This window comes from Vicugna pacos, chromosome 22 (assembly GCF_048564905.1).
Source record: "Vicugna pacos chromosome 22, VicPac4, whole genome shotgun sequence".
Taxonomy (NCBI): domain Eukaryota; kingdom Metazoa; phylum Chordata; class Mammalia; order Artiodactyla; family Camelidae; genus Vicugna; species Vicugna pacos.
The window spans coordinates 25,577,792-25,599,687 of NC_133008.1; the positions used below are offsets into that span (position 1 = coordinate 25,577,792).

At 39.9% G+C, this 21,896-nt stretch overlaps 3 protein-coding genes and 1 pseudogene across 4 annotated transcripts in view; 1 reads left to right on the plus strand and 3 right to left on the minus strand.

The window, feature by feature from the left end:
• Positions 1-21,896, minus strand: part of LOC116285083 (uncharacterized) — a 75,952-nt gene that overhangs the window by 40,824 nt on the left and 13,232 nt on the right. The window lies entirely within an intron of this gene.
• Positions 541-1,517, minus strand: LOC116285103 (large ribosomal subunit protein eL37 pseudogene; annotated as a pseudogene).
• Positions 8,249-9,187, minus strand: LOC102534998 (olfactory receptor 7D4-like). Its single transcript, XM_006206474.4, has one exon. The coding sequence runs from the start codon at positions 9,185-9,187 to the stop codon at positions 8,249-8,251; it is 939 nt and encodes a 312-aa protein (XP_006206536.4).
• On the plus strand, positions 20,372-21,331 carry LOC102535249 (olfactory receptor 7D2-like). Its single transcript, XM_006206475.3, has one exon. The coding sequence runs from the start codon at positions 20,390-20,392 to the stop codon at positions 21,329-21,331; it is 942 nt and encodes a 313-aa protein (XP_006206537.1). The 5' UTR covers positions 20,372-20,389.

A 21,896-nucleotide genomic window follows, 5' to 3' on the forward strand; every position in this document is an offset into this window, starting at 1 on the left:
ATATTATTGATAGTGCATAAGTGCATGTATTTCTCTTGGGTGTGTACCCTGGACTGAAGTCCCTGGGTTATATGGGATACATATGTTCATTTTTCATAGGTAATGCCAGTTTTCCAAGGTGGTTGTAGAAATTTGTTTTCCAACAGGCTATATTTTATGGAGTTGGATTAGATGATACTAAAGTTGCCTTTTTCTTACTGATTTACATATTCCAGATGTGGGTGCTGTGGTTGGATAATTTTTTCCCACCCTATGGCTTGGCTCTTCAATGTTTTAATTGATGCCTTCTGAAGAAATGAGTTCTTAATTTCAGTGTCATCTAATCTTTATGGACATCATTCTACTGTTCTTGAGTAGGAAGTATTTACCTACCCTGAAGGCAAGACATTCCACATTTTCTTCTGCAGGTTTTATTGTTTCCGTGTACACACTTAGATCAACACCTGAATTGATTTTTTGTTATTATGTCCAATAGGATTAAGGTTTTTTGTTTATAAACTATAACATTTATTGCATGACTAATCTTTGAAATCCTTAAGATTAACTAGATGCTGCCACAGCTGCCCTCTTAGATTTACGTGGTGTTCCTTCACGGAATCTGTGCCTGAATCTGCGGTATACGATTTTTAGGTGCCTCACTCGACTGGTCCCGGTGGTAGTTCACCTTTTAGCTTTAGCACTCCAGTTACACCTCTTTCACTCGGCAGGGCGGCCACATTTGCCCCAGGTCGGCTTCTGAAGGTGGTACAGGCCCTACAGCCGCAGCAGCGGTACAACATGTGTGTCTTACTCTGACACTTTCCAAATGATGACGCCCCTCCCTCATCTCTCTTCTGCGGCCAAGACCAAAGAGCAGGGTTAAGTTTTAGTTTTTCCATATTGACCTGGCATCATTTATTTTAAAAATATGTCCTTACCCAAGGAGTTTGAGATGTCACCTTTGTCTATATTAAATTCTATATGTATTTTTTTCTAATTTTGGACTGTATTCTATTCTACTGGTCTGTTTCTTCACACACCAGACCACAGTGTTTAAATTACGAATGAGGCTTCATAATAAGTTTCAACGTCTAGTTCCCCCTCATGGGTTTTCTTTCTCAGTGTTTTCCTAGGTATTCTTGTGTGTGTGTTGGTGATGGGGAGAGTGTGACATATATATACACACACACACACACTTTTCTGTCACCTTGTCCCAATTTCATAAAATTAGCTTGTTGCTATTTTTATTGGCATTGTCTTGAATATGTAAGTTAACTCGGGGAGAACTAACATCTCTATAACAGTCAGTCATCTTATCTAAGAGCAGGGAATGTCCTTCCATTTGTTCAAGTTTATTTAGTCTTTAGTCTTTTGTCAGGGATGCTTAAGGATTTTCTTTGTACAAGTTTTCTACATTCTTGTTAAGTTTTCCCTAAGTATTTAGTCTTAAATTGTAAATGAGATTTTCTCTATCATATATCTTCTTTTCCCATTTTCTGTAGATGAAAGCTACTAATTTTGTGTCTTAATTTTATAACTTACTACTCTACTGAATTATTTTTTAGTTTATTACTTATTTTCTGGGGTTTTCCAGGCATACTACTGTATCATCTGCAAATTAAGTAAGCTTTCCTTACTTATTGGTTCTTATGCCTCTAATTGTTTTTGCTTGTCTAACTGCATTGGTTAATACCTCTAGTGCAATGATAGAAGCCATTCTTGCCTTGTTCTCAAGGTAATGCCCTCTATTGTTTTTCCATTAGTTGAGATAAATGTCTTTGGGAACTAAGGTATACAGTGACCCTTGAACAACATTGGAGTTAGGGACACTGACCCTCAGCACAGTTGAAAATCAATGTATAACTTGACCTCTGTATTCAGGATTCCACACCTGAGAATTCAACTTGGATGTGGATTGTGTAGTACTGCAGTATGTATTTATTAAAATAAATTCATGTATAAGTGGACTTGCACAATTAAATCATGTTTAAGGGTCAACTGTATATTTTATCATATTGAAAAGGTATCCTGTGTTCTTGAATATTTTATCACGAATGGGTATTGAATTTTGTCAAAGTTTCTCTGAGTTATCTATGAGGAGGAACATGATTTTTCCCCTTCTGATTTATTAATGTAGTATATGATAAATACATATAATAAACTCCTTGATGCTCAATGAATCTTGCATTCCTAGAATGAATTTTATTGGCCATTGTGTATTATTTTCTTTATGTGCTATTGGATTCTGTTTGCTAGTATTTTGTTTAGAATTTTGCATTGGCTTTTTTGGGGGGGGGAGTAATTAGGTTTATTTATTTACTTTTAGAGGAGGTACTGGGGATTAAACCTAGGACCTTGTGCATGCTAAGCATGCGGTCTACAACTTGAGCTATTCTGCCCACCTTCCGTGCACACTGGTTTTCATGATAATTTGTCTATGGTTTCTTAGTACTGTCTGGTTTGAGTAGTAGTAGTATGGTTGCTTCAAAAGAGGAATTAGGAATTTTTCCTTCCTTTTCAGTGCTCTGTAACAATTTGTACAGGATTAGGGCTACATAGTTTTGGAAGACTTGGTAGAACTCCTTGTGAAATCATCTGGGTTGAATGGTATGTTTCCTTAGGAACTTTATTTCTTTCATGGAAATTGGTCTGTTTCAAGCTTTTCAATCTGAATGAAATCAACATTGATAATCTATATTTTCCTAGGAAATTGTTCGTCTAGCATAGAGGTCAGGAAAGTGGTCATGTGAAAACATTTTGATTTCAGTGATTATCACTTCTTATTTTTTGTATATTTGCTTTCTTTTTTCCTGGATCGAATGAGCTAGCGATTTTTTTTTTAAAACGGAATTTTGACTAAGTAGGTTTAGTACTTTTCTGTTTTCCTTATTAATTTCTGCTTCTATCTACACTTCTTCCTTATGCTTTCTTTCATTGTTATTTTTCTAGGATTTTTTTCCTTAACTAGTAATTTATTCTTAATCTTTCATTTTATTGACAGACGTTTTGTACAGTGGATTTTTCTCTAATTGCTGCTTTGAATGCATTCCATAGATTCTAATAAGTAGTTTTATTATTATTTCTTCAAAATTCTGTAATTTGTTTGTATTTTCCTTTCACTCAGGAATTAATGAGGTTTTTAAATATCTAGGTACAAGAACCTTGTTTTTACTAGTGAAGTCTAGATATATTGTATGTTTATTTTCCTGCAGTTTGAATATAATGTGCCTCGATGTAGGTTTTGTTTTAGTATTGATCCTGTTTGATGATCTCTTAGTTTCCTGGATCTGTGATTTGGTGTCTTTATCATTAATTTTGGAAAATTCTCATCAATTTTACTTCAAATATTCTCTTCCTTTCTCATTCTCCTGGTATTCCCATTACATGTATGTTACACCTTTAGTAAATTTTCCGACAGTTCTTGGTATTGTTTGTCCTTTTATTCTTTTTTTTTCTCTTTGCATTTCAGTTTTGGAAGTTTCACTGATGTATTTTCAAACTCACTGATTCTTTGTTCAACCATGTCCAGTCTACTGAGCCCATCCTTTGATGGCATTCTTCATTTCTGTTGGAGTGCTTTTGATTTTTAGCATTTCTTTTTGATTCTTAGAGTTTCCAACTCCACTTACATTACTCATTTGTTCTTGCATGTTCCCCTTTCCCATTAGAACATTTACCATACTAACCATACTTATTTAAAATCCCTAGTCTGGTAATTCCAAAATCTCTGCCATAACTAAGTCTGGTTCTGATGCTTGCTTTCTTGTTTTATTAGACTTTTTTTCTTGCCTTTTAATATGCCCTGCAATTTCTTTTTTTTATTGAAATCTTAGTTTTTGTTGGGTAAAGTGAACAACAGTAGTCCTTTAATGTGCTTTATGTTTTTCTAGCTAGAAGTTAGCCTGCGTTTGCTGGTTGCTGTAGCTATTGTGTCAATGGCTGAAGTATCCTCTAGAATCCCTATTTTTGTCTCCTCTGTTTTCTTTGGGTTCTTCTAGAGACTTGTTAAATAGGGGCTAAGACTAGCAATTCTTGTAACTGTAGTCCTTTGTTATACAGGAGCCGAAGAAAAATCCTTCTTTCCCATCAGTTTAAGTTACATGAGTTCCTTTATATTTGTCTTTAGCTCATTGTTACTTTTCTGAATTCAGAATAAAAGCTGATTAAAAACAAACAAACTACCCAATTACTCCTTGAGAATCTAAATCAATAAATAAAACTGCCTAAAGACAAGTTCTAGCCTTGGGCCTTTAACAGTTCTTCTGACTTAATATTTCTGATAATTAAAAAAAAAAGTAGTTTCTCTACCTTACCAAAGAAGATGGCAGATTTGAGTACTTCAATACATAGATTAGCTAGTCTTCCAAACACTACTGTGAGGTAGTCATTCACCTGAGACGACGCAGTGAAATAAGTCAACTTTATCAGCTGGAAACTGAGACCATTTATCCAGTGCTTACTTTCTGTGCAACCTCATTTCACCTCCTCTTAACTGCAGTGCCTTTCACACTGGCTTCTACTGGTGGATCAGCTGGGCTTATGTTCCCTTATGGCAGGGGTGCATGGTCATGGGGCTTCCACTTTCCATTTATCTCCTGAAATCTCTGCACCCTTTCCATTTGCAGTGCTCCATGCAGGTCTTTGGGGGCTCGGTGAGGGCAACTGCACATCTGTGAGTGAAGGTGTTGAATGTTCTGCAGGTCAAAAGTTTTCCTAAGCTCATTAGTGAAGAAATAGCAATTACTGACTCGCTCTTGCCTAGATTTGTGGTGGGGCAGAAGGAAGTACCCTAGAGGGGAGGGTAGGCCCAAGGGGAGAACACTTTCAGCATTGAGTAAGATAGGACTGTTTTCTTTAATTAGGAGCCCTGGGAATCCAACACCACTGCTTCCTCCATGCCCGCTCCCTTCACCGTGTCAATTAAGGGCAGAAGGAAACTGAATTCCCAACTCCGTGTTAAGTGGCCTAGAACTCTTGCATCTCATTGCACTTTTCTGCCAGTGCCTGGGACAGACATAATACTTTACACATCTCCCTGGAGGGGACTTCTAATGTCTCACCATGGCTTTCAATTCTTGGGGCCTCTCCAGTAGGAACCAGCTGTCTTGTGTAATGTCTGGGTAACTCCAATCCACTCAGGATTTTTTCCCTCTCTAGGGAACCAGTGAATATCAATTAAGTGACTTACACTGGATTAGGCTTTGGGAAGAAAACAGTAAGACATGGTATAGTCCTTAAAGGAGTAAAGGTCTAGGAGGAGAGAAGGGTATAAACAGTAAGATAGCTAGTAATGGCCAGTTAATCCATTCACAGAGCCCCAGAAGGGATACTGAACTTTCGGAGTTCAAGGAAAGCCATATGGAAGAGGTGATGCAAACTAAGTGTAGAAGGCTTATCTATACTGTTTAGGATCAAATTTGAATAAGCACGACAATCCTGAGTGCAAAGACACAGAAACATATATGTATCACATTCTCTGACAGGTAACAGGACACTCTGTGAAGTGGGAGATAAAGCTGGAGGGGTAACATGGGACAGATTATGTAACACATTGATATAATAAACCTCAATTTAAATGTTAATTGACGTCTGATGAGATTTGCAGTCTAGAAAGGTTATGTTTCTGCCCTACTTAGAATGGAATGAAGGGGGCCTGTTTATGCTTGCTGCTTAATGAACTACCCAAAACACAGTGGTTTAAAACAACCACTGTTCACAGTTTACAGTTCTATTGGCTGACAATTTGGGCTGTGCTTAGCGGGCTTACTTACATGTCTGCAATTGGCTGCCAGTCGGTGATTTGCTCTAAACCCTGGTCTACTTCTAGATAGGGCCTGTACACATGATGCTAGAGGGTCCCAGAAGAGCACAAGTTCCCCTGTGCAGGTGCTTTTCAAGTCCCTGAATGTGTTGTGTTTGCTTGCCTCCCACTGCCCAGTGAAATCTCACAAGTGAGCCCAGGGTTGAAGGGCACTCGGAGTTACAGAGGGGCATGGATACAGGAAAGGGAAGAAAGGGTCCCTATGTTTTGCAGTCACCACAGGACCAGTATTTATGTTGCAAGAATTCTAAGTGAGAGGGAATAGCTTTATAACTGATGTAAAACAAACTGCATTTTTTCTTTTTTGGAGGGTGGGTGGGTAATTAGGTTTCTTTCACTCTCTCATCTCTATCTTAGCATCTGGTATTTTAGGTCCATTCTGTTTTGGACTAGGGTCTTCCCCTCACTCCTCCCCTCCTCCATTTTTGCATTTTCCTTTGTTTTTTGTTTGTTTGTTTTTGAGTCATAGTAGGTGAGTGGTTCATATTCAGGAGTGATTTTGTCCCTAAGGGACATCTGGCAATGTCTGGAGACATTTTTTATTATTTTGAATGGGATGTGAGAGTGGAAGAAGTTAATAGAATCTAGTGGATAAGGCCATAGATGCTACTAAACATCTTATAATGCACAGGAAGCACCCCTCAACCAAGAGTTATCTGGCCCAAATGTTAAACAGTACCCAGGTTGAAAAACCCTGGGATAGAGTAATAATTTCCGTATCTGGAACTAATTGAGAGATGCGGCACAATCAGGTACTGCTCCAGGCTCAGTGGAATTAAGTCCTGTCTTGGCTTCATCTTATTCTATTGCCTTAGGTCACCAGGGCCAGAGGTTCCATAGAATGGTTGGAAGCTAAGACAGTGCACTGAATAAAGTGACTTTTTTTCCCCCGGTAGCAATCAGTTTGTATCTCAGCCTCAGACACCTGCTGGAGAAGAATGCAATTGGGCAGAACTATTAGGGGTGCAGGATCCTGCCAATAGGTATACCAGGTATACCTCTTTTTGGCACAAGGTGGGGGCACAAATAAATCCTGTGTTCATAAATACGATGTTCACTGCTTTTTGAAAATGTGTGTATTACTTAACACTAGTTTTCTGTAATCACCCCCAAAATTACATACAAATAAAGAATCTGAGGCTCCTTAGAAACAGAGACTAAAGGATTCAGACATTGGAATCTGCCTGCCTCCAAATGTGGTATTCACCAAGAGGGTTCAGCATTCCTCAGGTCATCTCAGGATAGGTTTTAATTTTTTGCTCTCATTTCAAGAGAATCTTCCCATGGATCTGGACTAGTATAAAGGATGCTTTGCCCTCCCAGCTTCCTGTTGTAGGGAGTCTTCATTTGGGAACATTTTCTGGTCCAATCCTTAGTCTTTAGATCCAGGAAAGTTCTCTCCTGGACCCTACAGATCTGACCTCCAGTATGTGGTGCTCCTGGGGCTATCCGGAGGGCTGAGCCTTGGATAGGCCCCCCTCTCCTACATGACTGCCTTGTTAGCTCTGGGGACTCACTTAGTCTTACCTAAACCCATAGCTTGATCAACCTTCTCTAGCCAGTTTTTCCAACTGTTCTACTGATAACAGATCTCTTTGCATCTTCACATGGTGAACACAGACCCAGATGGCCCTCAGGGATCTTCTGATAGCTAACAATCATTGAGTACTCATGCCACTGTTCTGGGCTCCCTTGCGTGTAACATTTAATCTCCACCAGAACTCTTCAGGATAGGGTAGGGCTGTCTGAAGAGCTGACAGTTTTTATTTGGAGTCTAACATGAGAGAAGAAGCCAGGCATGTGATGATCGGGGGAAGCATGGGTCAGCCAAGGAAGACAGCAAGTAGATTGCTTTGGACCTTTATTTCAGATCAAATGGATCAACAAAGAAAGACCAGAAGACACTACAATGAGTTTCCTAAATAAGTTTCTTAAAACCCTCAGTGTAGGTCAGTGGCCAACACCAAAGCAAGACTCAGTAAGTAAAATCTAATGGGGTGAGGGAGGTTGGTATGAGACAGTCCAGATAACAGTTTTCAGACTAAGATCAGGGAAAAGCATGGTCCAGCAGGTATGGTGCTAGCAGTTAGGACATAACTGGAGGGGTAAAGATAAGCCAATGTGTAAACTTTTTTGTTGTCACTCTTGTCTTCTCTTCTCCCCATCTACATTCTTTGACTTACTTTCTCCTCCCTTGATGCTTATAGGAGTCTATATCCTTGAAATAGTTTATTTTCAAGAGAAGTATAATTATTGGTAGGCCATTCTTTTTCTTTGGTGGATGGTAAGCATTTTGGTGTGCTGCTTCAAGTTTGTCTTTGGTTCAGGAATGTTTTTTTCTAGTATATTAAGAATAATGTTTCTTTTCTGTGTCTTCAGATTACATATTGAGAAATACCACTTATCAGCACTTGGGATTTCTGTTGCCTGCCCTTAACTTCCATTATCTCACTGAGAATAAGTTCCTCTAGTGCAAAGTCTCCTCAGAGCCCCCTTCATGTCCCTGTTCCTCAGGCTGTAGATGAAGGGGTTCAGCATGGGGGTGACTACCGTGTACATCACCGAGGCTACTGAACCCTTTCTGGAGGGATGGGCTGTTCCAGAAGTGAGGTAGACCCCAAGGCCTGCACCATAGAACAAGGAGACAACTGAGAGGTGAGACCCACAGGTGGAAAAGGCTTTATACTTCCCCCTAGTAGATGAAATGCCCGTTATGGAGGAGATAATTCTAGAATAAGAAAGAAGGATCCCAGTCAAGGGAATAACACCCAGCAGGCCAGTTACAAAATACAGCAAGATGTCATTGACAGGGGTGTCAGAGCAAGCAAGTTTGAGAATCTGAGCAAGCTCACAGAAAAAGTGAGGGATTTCTGTCTCTTTGCAGAAGGACACCCTCAAAACCATCAAACTTTGCAACAAAGAATATGTCAAGCAGATTAACCAAGAAAGCAGAAGCAGGAGACCACAAAGGCGAGGGTTCATGATGACTGTGTAGCGTAGGGGATGACAGATGGCCACGAACCGGTCATAGGCCATCACTGTCAGTAACAGATTATCTAGTCCTGCAAAGATCATGAAAAAATACATCTGAGTAAGGCAGCCTTCATACGTGATGGCTTTGCTCTGCGTCTGGATGTTCGCTAACATCTTGAGGACTGTGGTGGAGGTGAAACAGATGTCCGTGAAGGACAGGTTGGAGAGGAAGAAGTACATGGGGGTGTGGAGGTGGGAGTCTGAGATGATGGCCAGGATGATGAGCAGGTTCCCTATAACACACACTAGGTACATGTACAGGAACAGCCCAAAGAGGAGGGGCTGCAGGTTAACATCTTCCGAAAGTCCCAGAAGGATGAATTTTGAAACAGCTGTTTGGTTCCCTGTTTCCATATAACTTATGGAAATTGCCTGGAAAGAGGCAAGAATGTTAAAACAATGACAAAATAGGAACGTACCGTACATGTGAAACTCATTCACTCGTGAAGTCATGCTTTATCTAAGAGTTCTATTTTCTTTCATTGACCCCGACTTCCCTGCTTCTACCACAGCTACCTGGAACACCTATTTTGTATTTTTTCTTTATTTGTTTTGAAAATAATACATAGACTGAAATGCACAAATCCAAAAGGTCCAACTCAATGAATTTTCCATGTGTGTGTCCAGGTAACTATCCTCTAGGTCAAGATGTAGAACATCTCCAGTCCCCCCTCCTCTTTGTTCCCTTGGGCTCCTCTTGATCACATAACACCTAATAAATCCGAAGACAGCCACTGTCCCACTTCCATCACTGTCAATTTGTGTTCAGGCCCTGTTTTTTGAAAAATGAATATAAAACTGTTGATTGACCACTGACTGGAACACCTCTTTAAAATGAATGTCCCACACCATGCAGGGGTCTCTTACATCTTCCCTGACTCATGGCTGTTCCTTTGCTGTATAATTCCTGACAAAGAACCAGCCTTGCCAACATCTCCTTTCTACCTTGCAATTGTGATCTCTTCAAGTCCCAGGGAAATGTAGAGAGAAGAGGGGGATCATTGGGTGTTGTAGAATTTAATGATGTTTTATGATGCCACTTGTCTTATAACAATATCTTGAAACAGACCATTCTCTGTCTTATTTGACTCAGAGAAGGATACCATGCAAAGGCTTTATAGATAATATCTCCATTATTATATAGTAGCTTCTCCATTACTCTCCCAATTTATCACTCTACCCGTGTCGAAATGATCAGTGTAGCATAATACACCCCAATCCCAACGACCAAATCAGAGTCCCCACCATACATTCTAATTGTGCCTTGCTTGTTTGTGTTGTAGTCCTTTAAGTTTCTAATGGTTGAGAGGGCTGCGCCTTTTCTGTTCATTTTCATTTCAAACTTAAGCATTTGGCACAGTACTTGGTACATAATAGATGCTTTATAAATATTTGTTGAATGAATGACAGGAGAAAATTTCAGGGTATAGTAGAGGCAGTTCCCTATCATAAAATCCTTTAAGAGCAAACAGACCATTTATCATGAAGTCTTTCAAACATGAGAATGAGAGCCTTCTACCTTTTATTTCACTCCATAGAAAAATAATAATAAGCCTTAGTTTCTGTTTAAACATTAGGTCTCTGCCACGGAGGGAATTTCTAAACTCAGAGACAGTTGTCCTCAATTTCACATACATTTAAGAAAACTTTCCCTCTGAGTTGAAATGCGTCTTTTTATAACTTACATGGTTTTAGTTCCTCTCTCTGAAGATCATTTCTCTTTTTGGACACCTATTTGTGGACAGCTAAATGATTCTCTACATCTCCTCATCTTTCATTTATTCTGCAATCATTTGAGTGCCCACTGTATGCCAGGCACGGGGTTAGAAATAAGCCTAGAAAGGTAAGAAGCATAGGCTCTGCTTTCCTGCAGTGTTGAGCGTTGTGGCAATGTTGCTGCCTTTGACTCCTCAGAGGTAATAATTCTCATTAAGATCTTTATGATTCATCCAATCAAGGAAAGTGATTAGGAGTATTAACTGGTCAAACTTAAGGAATATTAACTTGGTTGGAAATCTAAGAGAGTTTGTAAAAGGTGATGAATGAGGACAGGCAACTTCTAAAACAGTGTGATGGACATAAATACAGAAGTATCAATGGGACAAACTGTACAGTCAAGAAACAGGCATTAGCCAGTATAAGAATTTAGTTCGTAAAATAGATGCATCACAAGTTAATCCATAAAAGATAAACGGTGTGATAAATAGTGTTTAAAAAACTAGAAAACAGCAGCAGCACTATTTACAACAGCCAAGACATGGAAGGAACCTAAATGTCCATCAGCAGATGACCAGAGAAAGATGTGGTATACACATACAAAATGGAATACTACTCAGCCATAAAAAACAACTGGGCAGCAACATGGGTGGGCCTGGAGATTGTCACACTAAGTGAAGTAAGCTAGAAAGAGAAAGACAAATACCATATGATATCACTTATATGTGGAATCTAAAAAAATGACACAAATGAACTTACTTACAAAACAGAAACAGATTCACAGAAAACAAAATTATGGTTACTGGATGGAAAGAGGAGAGGTGGAGGGATAAATTAGGAGTTCAGGATTTGCAGATACTAACTACTGTATACAAAACAGATAAACAGCAAGGTCCCACTGTATAGCACAGGGAACTGTATTCAATACCATGTAATAGCCTATGATGAAAAAGAATATGAAAGTACAACTGAATCACTATACGATACACCACAAATTAACACAACATTGTAAACTGACTATACTTTAATTTAAAAAAAAGGAAAAAAGAAAACTAGAAAACATTTTTAAAAATACCTCAAAATAAATACCTAATAGAAAAGAGAGTAACGGGCAAAACTGAAGTCGCAAACTGTTAGAAATGAATAGATGATGTGTTTATAAGACTTCATGAAGTGTGCAAGCTTCCTAGGACGAACAGCAGTGAAAGAAATCACAAAGGATTAGATCAGTAGTTTAAAATACGTATAATAAATCATGTGTTTTTCAATAATACCAAATGATATTAAAAGACAAGTTAAAGTCTGAGAGAAGGAGAATTTGTAAGAAAATATAAAAGTGCAGTAACTTAATATATTAGAAAACTTAAAAACAGTAAAAAAAAAGGGAAAAATAAAAATAAAGGGCTAAATACCACTGGATAAAAACTTTTAAAAAAGCTCAAGTTCCGTAAATATAATCAATGAAAACCAAAATAAAGGAAGAATTCGATGCTATTTTTATAGGCTTCATTTTTTAGAGCAGTTTTAGGTTTAGAAAAATTGAGCAGAAAGTAGAGTCCCCATTTATTTCCCCTCTCCCTGCTGGCCCCCAGTTTTGCTTTTTAACATTTTGCTATGCTGTGATACACTTCTTATAATTAATGAACCATTATTGATATTAACTAAAGTGCATAGTTTACGTTAGAGTTAACTCTGGGTGTTGTACTGTTTGAATTTTGCCAGATGCATAATATCACTTATGCACCATTGCAGTATCATACAGACTGCTCTGAAAATCCCGTGCTCCACCTGTTCATCTCTCCCCTCTCCGACTACTCATCCTTCTACTGTCTCTATAGTTATGCCTTTTCTAGAATGTCATGTGGTTGGAATCTTGTAACATCTTAAGACTGACTTCTTTGGCTTAGCAATATGCATTTTTAAGTTTCCTCCATGTCCTTTCATGGCTTAAAAGCTCATTTTGCATTACTGCTCACTCAGGAGATTAAGAAATTACAAGTGATTTTTGTTCAGTGGAATGCAAGTTGTTCCTGTTCAGCTGAAACAACTACCCCAGAGTTTATGGCTCACTGCCCTCTAGGGACATCTAGTCGAAAAGATAAGCCCAAAGGCTATAGTTTTATTTTTCTCTATTTTTGCATCCAACTTGGAAAACTAATTCCATCATTCCTTTCCTGACTGGAAATCCCTGTTCCTCAAATTTCTGCAAACAAGCTTTACTCTCCTGGCTCCCTCATTAATAAACAAGTCTCCAACATAATGCTCACTACATATTTGTAAGACAGTCACATTTTTATCTATTGGAAAACAATGCTCTGACATTAGATACTCAGTGTCTTATAATTCTAGGAACATTCTATGCAATTTCATAGCTTTGGATCTTTGCACTTACCAGCCCCTCTTATTGGGAGTCCTCGCTCACCTGGGCAAGTTCTACCCCACCTTACATAATCTGTTCTGAAATCTTCCTTGGCATCCCCAGGCAGTGATGAGCATGGTTCTCCTCTGTGCCTTATAGAAACTGGACTGAACCCCAATGCATACATGTATTCATTTCTGGTTTTTGCATCCTCCCAGGAGAGCAATACGTTATAGTTACCTCTTTCTGTGCAGTACCTACCTATGTGTTAGGCACAGGGGAGAGGCTCTGTAGATGGAGAAATGTCCCCTTGAAGAAAAAAATGGGGAGGGGGGAATATTCAGGTGGGTCCTATGAGGGGATGGCCCAGAACCGAGGGGCAGCACCTAGACCTAGAGGGAAGAGAACGCAGGGTGTAGCAGGGCTTGGAGAGCCCTGCCAAGAGCCAGGGCCTTGTGCTTGATTTTGGTGGGCTTTTCTTTCCCCTGCATCCCTGCCTATGTGCCGGAAAGCATGCAAGGAAAAGCTTTGGCTCCTTCTTACCTCTTCGTCACTGCAGTTTCTGAGCATGCAAGGGTATCACAATGGATTTTCTGAAGATCTGGGCTATATTCTCTCTGCTTCCCCCAGTGGAGGACAAATAAGGACTGAGGGGCAGAGACCAAGAGCTAAGCCCGGGACTCAGGGCCAGACTGATACCTGGTGGCACTAGGGCATTTCCTCCCGACCTGGGACAGGTGAACCAGAGGGAAAGAGTGCAATTGGATTATTGGGAGCTGAACCCCCCTGCATCTCACTAAATAAGCTGCTGCTCTGTGTGTTTCTGGAGAGCTCCCCCCTCCAGGGTCAGGGGAGTGATCTGCTCTGTCTGTCTGTCCACTGGGAGCAGAGTTGGAGCCACATGTAGGATCTGTCCTCCCCCCCCGCCATGTTCTCCACCCCCACCCCACAGCCCTCACTGGGCCCTTTTCTTCCTAAAGCAATTCTCCTCTTGGGTGTGGCCTCCAGGGTACCCAGCTTCCCTAGGGAACATCTCACTCTGTCTCCAGTTTCCTTAGAAGTCTAAAGATTAAAAAATATCTTTGGTCAAGTCTTGCTTAAGATCCCTGGGGACACCTGTGGATCATCCTTTGGAACAAATATCAAAGCAGTGGAGAGGTGGGGGAGATGGGAGGGCAAGCTTTCCAAAGAGTCACCTGAGTGACAGGGCAATGATCTTCACCATGGCCCAGACCCAGACAGGCACAAGGTACCCTGACCTGGTGCCTGGAAAGAGTGAGCCTGAGGTCAGGAGTAACTGAGTGACGGGGGTGTCGGGACCTTTACAGAATCCTGTGGTCTGCTGTGCAGTCAGCCTGGCAGATGCCCCCTTGTTCATTTAACATTCGACATCTAAACCCTTTTTGAGCACCTTCCATGTTTGATGGCGTCATACACAAGACATGAGGATTCTGCCCTCATAGCATTCCCTTCTAGTGGTGGGTGAGGTTATGCAAGGAGACAAAGGATAAACAGGTAAACAGATAACAATGCATATGGTTAAAAAAATAGGGCTCTGTCCTGGAGCAAGCCTGGGGGCTTCTCAGAGGAGGTGACATCTGGAACTAAGATGGAAATGTTGAGAAAAGACCAACCAACAAAAAGGCTAAAGGAAAAAGCATACCTGGCACTTGTGGGAGAGGAAAGTACATGTGCAAAGGCCCTGAGGCAGGAACTGATTTAATATACTGGAGTCACAGGCATGTGTTGTGAAAGCATAGTGGCCAACGTGGAAAATAGTGTGAGATGGGTGTGGTCAAAAATCAGGGCTCTGGCTGTTCAGGGCTTTTAACTTGCTTTTTCTTTTGTATTGCAATAAAATAGACATATATATATAATAAAATATACATGTATCATGTATATTTGTGATGTACATGTGGCATAAAAGTTACCACTTTAACCAATTTTTAGTGCACAGTCTGTGGCATTAGGAACATTCAGACGGCTGTGCAACCATCACCACCATCCAACTTCAGAACTCTTTCATCTTCCCCAACTAAAATGCTACATCCAGTAAATAACTCCTCATTCCCCCTCTTCCAGCCCCCTGGCAACCACCATTCTACTTTGTGTCTCTATGAACTATGCCAACCTAGGAGCTTCATACAAGAGGAATCATACAACATCTGTCCTTTTGTGAGCGCCTTATTTCACTGAACGTAATGTCTTCAAGGTTCATCCATGTTGTAGCACATGTCAGAAGTTCCTGACTTTCTAAGACTGAATAATACTCCATCATATGTACACACCACATTTTGTTTATCCATTCATATGTTGTTGGATATTTGGGATCCTTCCACCTTTTGGCTGTTGTGAATAATGCTGCTATGAACATGGGTGTACAACCAACAGAAGTTTTAAAACCATTTTTTAAACAGATGTGAGCTTCCAACTTTGGTGGGCTATAAAATGATATGGATTCTTGCACGCAAAATAAAGAAAAATTTTTTTGATTGATGATAATTTTTTTTAGTTATGAAAATTTTGTTTGAAAATCATTAACAAAACCTAAAAAGGAGTTTAAGATGTGAAATATCTTCAGTTAAGCCACTGAACAATAAAGAGCTTTCATATAATATCAGAAAATAATTCAAAATTTGAAAAAGTGCAATCACCTTTCTTAACTGAATCCTGCAGTATAAGAAACCCTGTCCAATTAATGTTTAGATGTACGTTCGATGTCTCAAAAGATTTTTCAAATTTATTAAGAAATGAGTTCAATTCATAGCCTAAAAATATGAATATTTGGCATAGACTTTTTCAGTATATATATTTACTGAATTATAGTCAGTTTACAATGTTATCTCAATTTTGGGTGTACAGCATAATGTTTCAGTCATACATGAACATGCGTATATTCATTTTCACATTCTTTTCACCATAAATTACAAGATATTGAATACAGTATGAACTTGTTGTTTACCTACTATTATATATATTAATTAGTATCTGCAAATTGGCATACACATTTTTGAATCTTGCCATAATGAATTTGCTGCTAAGACTATTTACTAAAAGGGATGAAGACATTCCCTATATAATTTTTTAAGTCTTGTATTTATAGTTCCAAAGGCTGTTGGACTATACCATTGAGATTACATATGTTTGTCAAGTGATACATGTGTGTTAGAAAACTTTTCATTTAATGATGTCATACTTAGTGACAGGAAATTATTTTTACTTACTAACCTCTGTTAATAACACATATTTCTTTGATTTTATTGCTTTAGATCTAATGTACTCAACTAAAGATGACTGACAGATTACTTAGAATTAAGAAAAAAGAACATAAAAAAGAATACTTACATGTATAACTATCACTATGCTGTACATCAGAAATAAACACAACATTGTAAATCAACTATACTTCAATTTAGAAAAAGAATAATTTATAAAATAAATGAGTCATTAGTTTAGAAACATATCACAGAACTCCAGTTTTTATGGTAAATGATACAGTACCAATTTCATTTCCTCCAATTAACAGGAGCATTTCCTTCACCATTTAAATATTTTCTCACATCCAAAATGAAAAAACACACCTTATGGGACTACTCTCTCTTTCTCTTCATAATCAAAGTTCTTGGCAGAATGTTTTATACTTATGAGGTCAATTTCCTCACTGACATGTCACTCCCAAGCCCACTGCAAACAGACCCCTCCCTATCACTCTACCAAAATTTGCTTTCTAGTGTTTTCCATGTCACTAAATCCAAGGGCTATTGTTCAGCCTTCATTACTTGACCCTGTAGTGTCCTTTAGCATAGCTGATGCCCCCTCTCTTCAAACAGGACTCACAATCATACAAATATTCAACACCATGGAGCCTACTCAGTCACTATCCAGTCACAAGGGATTCACCGAAGATAGATGTGTCTCTGTTTTCTTCCGTGTTACTTTGAGATCCTAAGTACTGTGGCTACAGGGAGATGGGTCTTTGCATCAGAGACCCAGTCCTGAGGGGAAAGCTCTTTGCTCAAAGCCAAACCAATAGTGATGAAAGCTCCTCCAAGAAGGAAGATGGCCTTGGTGGGAGAGAGACTCATCTGGCTCCAAAGCGACCTTCCTGGAGACAGAATTAGCATTTATGGTTCTGTTCTGCCCCTTGCTCTGCAGAGCTGAATGACTTCAAGTCAAGCATCAGATGAACTGATTTAATGACGAGCGAAATCATCCCCGTGGGGCTTGAGAAACCGTAAATACTTCCCTAGCCTCCTCACCTGTAGTTCAGTGAAGCCTGACCAGGAAGAGACCACACCTGTGCCTCTCACAGACATGAGTGGGTGACGGGTTCCATATCCACGATTCCTTGGGAGAATCTGTCTTCAGCAACCAACAGTCAGAGGAGAAAGAGGCTGCACAAATATTTCTTTAAGTAATGCCAGTCAAGTGGGTCACACTGTCCTAGTGAGTATTACGTATAAAAAGGAGAGTTGAAAAGGTGGTGGCTCCCTGAAGGTGGTAACACGATTGATAATGACGCATGACATTTTTAAAAAATTTCTGTAATTTACATCCCTGGCTATCTATGTCTTTTTAGATTCCATTACAGGTGTTTTCTGTCACCTCCAGTACCCTCATTCTGGAAACTGGTGGCTTTCTCAGCATCAGTAGAAATTGGCACTCTGGAGCATAATCTTAAGAGTGTCCTATCCACCTGCTAATACCTTCCTTGTTCTTTTCTACTATAGTAGTTCTCGAAGTGGGGTTCCTGGGGCAGCAGCATCAGGATCCCCAGGAGCCTGTCAGAAAATGCAGATTCTCCGGCCCCACCCAATAACGCTGTCAGGAACTCAGGGGAGGGGACCCAACAGTCTGAACAAGCCCTCTAAGTGATTCTCATGCAACCTGTAACTGGAATCTCTGCTCCAGCAAAGCATCTGCTTCTCCTCCCTGGCCCATCACCACTTAGTTTCTACTAGGTTGTACACACTCTTTGATTCCACATATAGGCACTGAATGCCCACTCTGTGCCAGGTGTACCTATGTTATTGCAATTGTGAACAGATCGTTTTTTCGATTATCCTTCCTAATGATTGTTTGCATAAATAAGAAAGTTGATGACAGTGACTACTTCTAATTATATTTAAGTTGCCCTTCTTAAGTGTTTGATGCAGGAAATCATATCCACAGCTGATAGTGACCTATTCTGTTTTTGATTTCCCACTATTACATCTCATTTACATTGCTTGTCTTACGGTGTTTCTTTTGAATTATTAGAAACAATGTTAAACAGTTATAACAGCAGGCATAATTTCCCTTTTCTGTTTTTTTTGTTTGTTTGCTGGTTTTTAAGTCTTTAATGATGAATCTTGTTTTAACAGCTACTCTGTATCACCTTTCGACAGTATCCTTCTGTTCTATGTGGAAATTTTACTGTTCCCTTTCCGTCAATGACTGCTCAATTCTATTAAATGTATTTTAGTTTATGTTGAAAATACTGTTTTCTGCATTGATCTACTGATGTGAATACTGTTACCTGACTTTCTAACTAATTTTTTTTGCACTATTCAGATGGTCACTAAATTCATAATCGAGCATGTTATTTTATCAAACACATAACTTCGTATCACTCCCTTTTCAAGCTGTTGTGTCTACAGTCAATGTGAGATTAATTTGTAGATTTCTAGTTTCTGTTATATATGATCATTTTTGGTTTTAACCTTCATTCAACTTTCTGTGCTCTTTTGAGAACAAAGCATCTTTGGGATATAAAGCTAAGTAAATTTTATAATGTGATCTAATCTTGTATGGTTTGTGATTCAGTGGTTAGGGGGATAGGTCAGTTAATTCCATGAGTAAATGCAAAAATATAACTATGATTTGTGCAGTGAAGAAAAATACAGGGGAGAAGGGCTATAAAAGCATGGACTAGGGAGACTGCACTGACTGGGTGGGCAGGGAGGGTGGGAAGGAAGGCTTCTTTGAGGAAGTGATGTTTCACCTGAGAGATAAAGACAGGAATTATCACAGGAGACCTAAGGCATAGAGGATGCCAGCAGGAAGGGTAGTACTTGCATAGGCAGGGCTGGGGGACGAATCCTAGCACTTTTAGGGCTCCTAAGAAGGCAAAAGTGTTGTAGCTTTGAGAGTGAAAGACTAGTGTGGTCCTTAATACAACTGGGAGTTTAGGAAGAATAGTGTGTACGGACAAACCTGGAAAGGGTGTTAAAAGAAAGAAATGCAGACAAACTTCCCTTGTGAGTACTGAGGCAAAGATCCTCAGATCAAAGCACCTTTCAGAGCAGATGTGTCTGCTTCTGCCTGGGACCTGGGGTGTCGTTCATCCAGGACCACTAGAGACTAAATTCCTCGGGCTGAGGTTCCAGCCGAGGGCCTGTGGGCTCCACATCTGTGAGTGGTCATCACATCTGTGAGTGGTCACCTCAGCTGCAGTGTTCTGTGAAGCCAGACTCTTCTGACTACACCTCTGGATGGATTTTCTTCTTTTTCTCTACCCTGTACTACTGGGCATTGTACAGAAGTTCTTTTTAACTTTTAATTTTACCCTCATCTCAGATTTACAAAAAAGTTGAAAGAACAGTATAAATAGTTTCTAAGTACGTCTTTTACTGGATCCCCCAAGTGTTAACATTTTATCATCTTTACTTTATTATTTATCCATTTTCATCTCTTCCTTGTCTTTGTGTGTGCATGCGTGCATGTATGTGTGTGTATGTGTGTGTGAAAATTTTCAGAACTACTTGAGAGTAAGGTGCACTGTGTATATGGGATCTCTTTACTTCTAAATCTTCAGTATCAAAATCATGAAATTCACATTGATATACCATTACCAGTTTTATAGAACTGATGCTTATTTTGACAATTAACCTAATCATTCCATCTATGGCAAAAGAGCATCAAAGATCACGTATTGAATTTGGTGGACATGTCCCTTTAGCCTCCTTTAATCTAGAACAATTCCTAGACTTTCTTTGAATTTGATGGCACTGACACTTTTGACAGGTACAGGACAGAAATCGTGTAGAATGTCCTTCAATTTGGGTTTGTCTGCTGCTCCCTAGTCTTTAGATGGAAGTCCTGCACCTTTGGCAGGAACCCAAAGGAGCAGGATTTCAGTCCCATGGAATCAACATTATGTCTATCATGTCGATTTATCCTGTTGTGAAGCACCTTAACCATCTGACAGGGTTGTTATAAAGCGGATGCTTAAGATAAGCGGTCGGGAATTCTAGACTCCATTCTGTAGGATTCCATTTTGGTTTTGCAGTCATGAAATGGATACCTAAGGTGAGAGGCTGGGATAAGCCACTCTATTTCTTGGGATTCTATTTTTGAGTGAAAGGAGAGCCAACTCTTAGACAGACTGACTTCAGAAACAACTATAGTGAAAGGCATGGCCGACACTCCCAGTATTTGGAAGATGCCCATCTGCTGCTAATTCCTGTTCTGGTATCTTCCTTCATAGATATATCAGCTACATGGAAGCAGAAAACAGAACAGGCATTTTAGAGTTCATCCTCCTTGGTTTCTCTGAAAACCCAGAACTGAAGCCCCTCATATTTTGGCTCTTCCTATCGATGTACCTGGTCACTGTGCTTGGGAACCTGCTGATCATTCTGGTCATCATCTCTGACTCCCACCTCCACACCCCCATGTACTTCTTTCTCTCCAACTTGTCCTTGGTGGACATCTGTTTCAGCACCACCACAGTCCCCAGGGTGCTGCTGAGCATCCACACAGAGAACAAAGCCATCTCCTACATGCACTGCCTCACCCAGGTATATTTCACCATGTTCTTTCCTATTCTGGACACTCTGCTCCTGACAGCAATGGCATATGATCGGTTTGTGGCCATCTGTCACCCCCTGCACTACACAGTCATCATGAACCTGCGTCTCTGTGCCCTGCTGGTTTTTATCACCTGGTTCATTGGTGTCACGACCTCCCTCCTTCATATCTCTCTGATGATGCATCTGACCCTCTGTCGGGATCTAGAAATTCCACATTTCTTCTGCGAGCTGACACAGATTCTCCGGCTGGCCTGCTCTGACACCTTCCTGAACAGCACACTGATCTATGTCATGACTGGGGTGCTGGGCGTTTCCCCCTTCACTGGGATCCTTTTCTCCTATTCACGAATTGCTTTATCCATAAGGAAGATGACCTCATCCGGGGGAAAGCAGAAAGCATTTTCCACCTGCGGGTCTCACCTCTCAGTTGTTTCTTTATTTTATGGGACAAGTGTGGGGGTCTACTTCACTTCTGCAGTCACTCACTCCTCCCAGAAAGTCTCAGTGGCCTCAGTGATGTACACCGTTGTCACCCCCATGCTGAACCCCTTCGTCTACAGTCTAAGGAACACGGATGTGAAGGGGGCCCTTAGAAGACTCTTCAGCCAAGCAACCTCCTGCCTGCGATAGACCCACTGGCTCCATGATGAATTTTTTGGCTACTAGTGGAAAAAAATACTTTATTCTGAATTCCTTACTCTTGCATTTCTCAAACCATCTTGTTTTTCCTCACCCAATTCTGGAAGACCTGTCATTTGGCTCTCTCCTAGTTTTTAGCACACATTTAAATGGCTAACCTAGTAATTTCTGTGATGACCTTTCTGCCCTATCTGCTGTCCAGAAAGGATGTCTTTGGTCTTCTTTCTTACTTCCATACTGGTGAGTTCTGAACTTCCATTTGAAATTTACTATTTTGTTATCTCAAATATTGGCGTAGCATGCTTAAACTATTGATTGTTCACCTTAATTTATTTCTACGTGTTTGATTGTGGATCTGTGTTGTTTACGTGTGTATCACCAACAATGCTTTTTTTTTACTGGATAAAGTATGATTAAAAGATGTATGAAAATAGAGCTGTTTGCTTATTATATCTTAAGTCTATGCTAACTGCTCTCTGTTATCTTATGTAATCTCCCCAATAGGAATGATTCCTGTGTCCATTTTAGAGATGGGAAAATTGAGACTCTAAGAGCT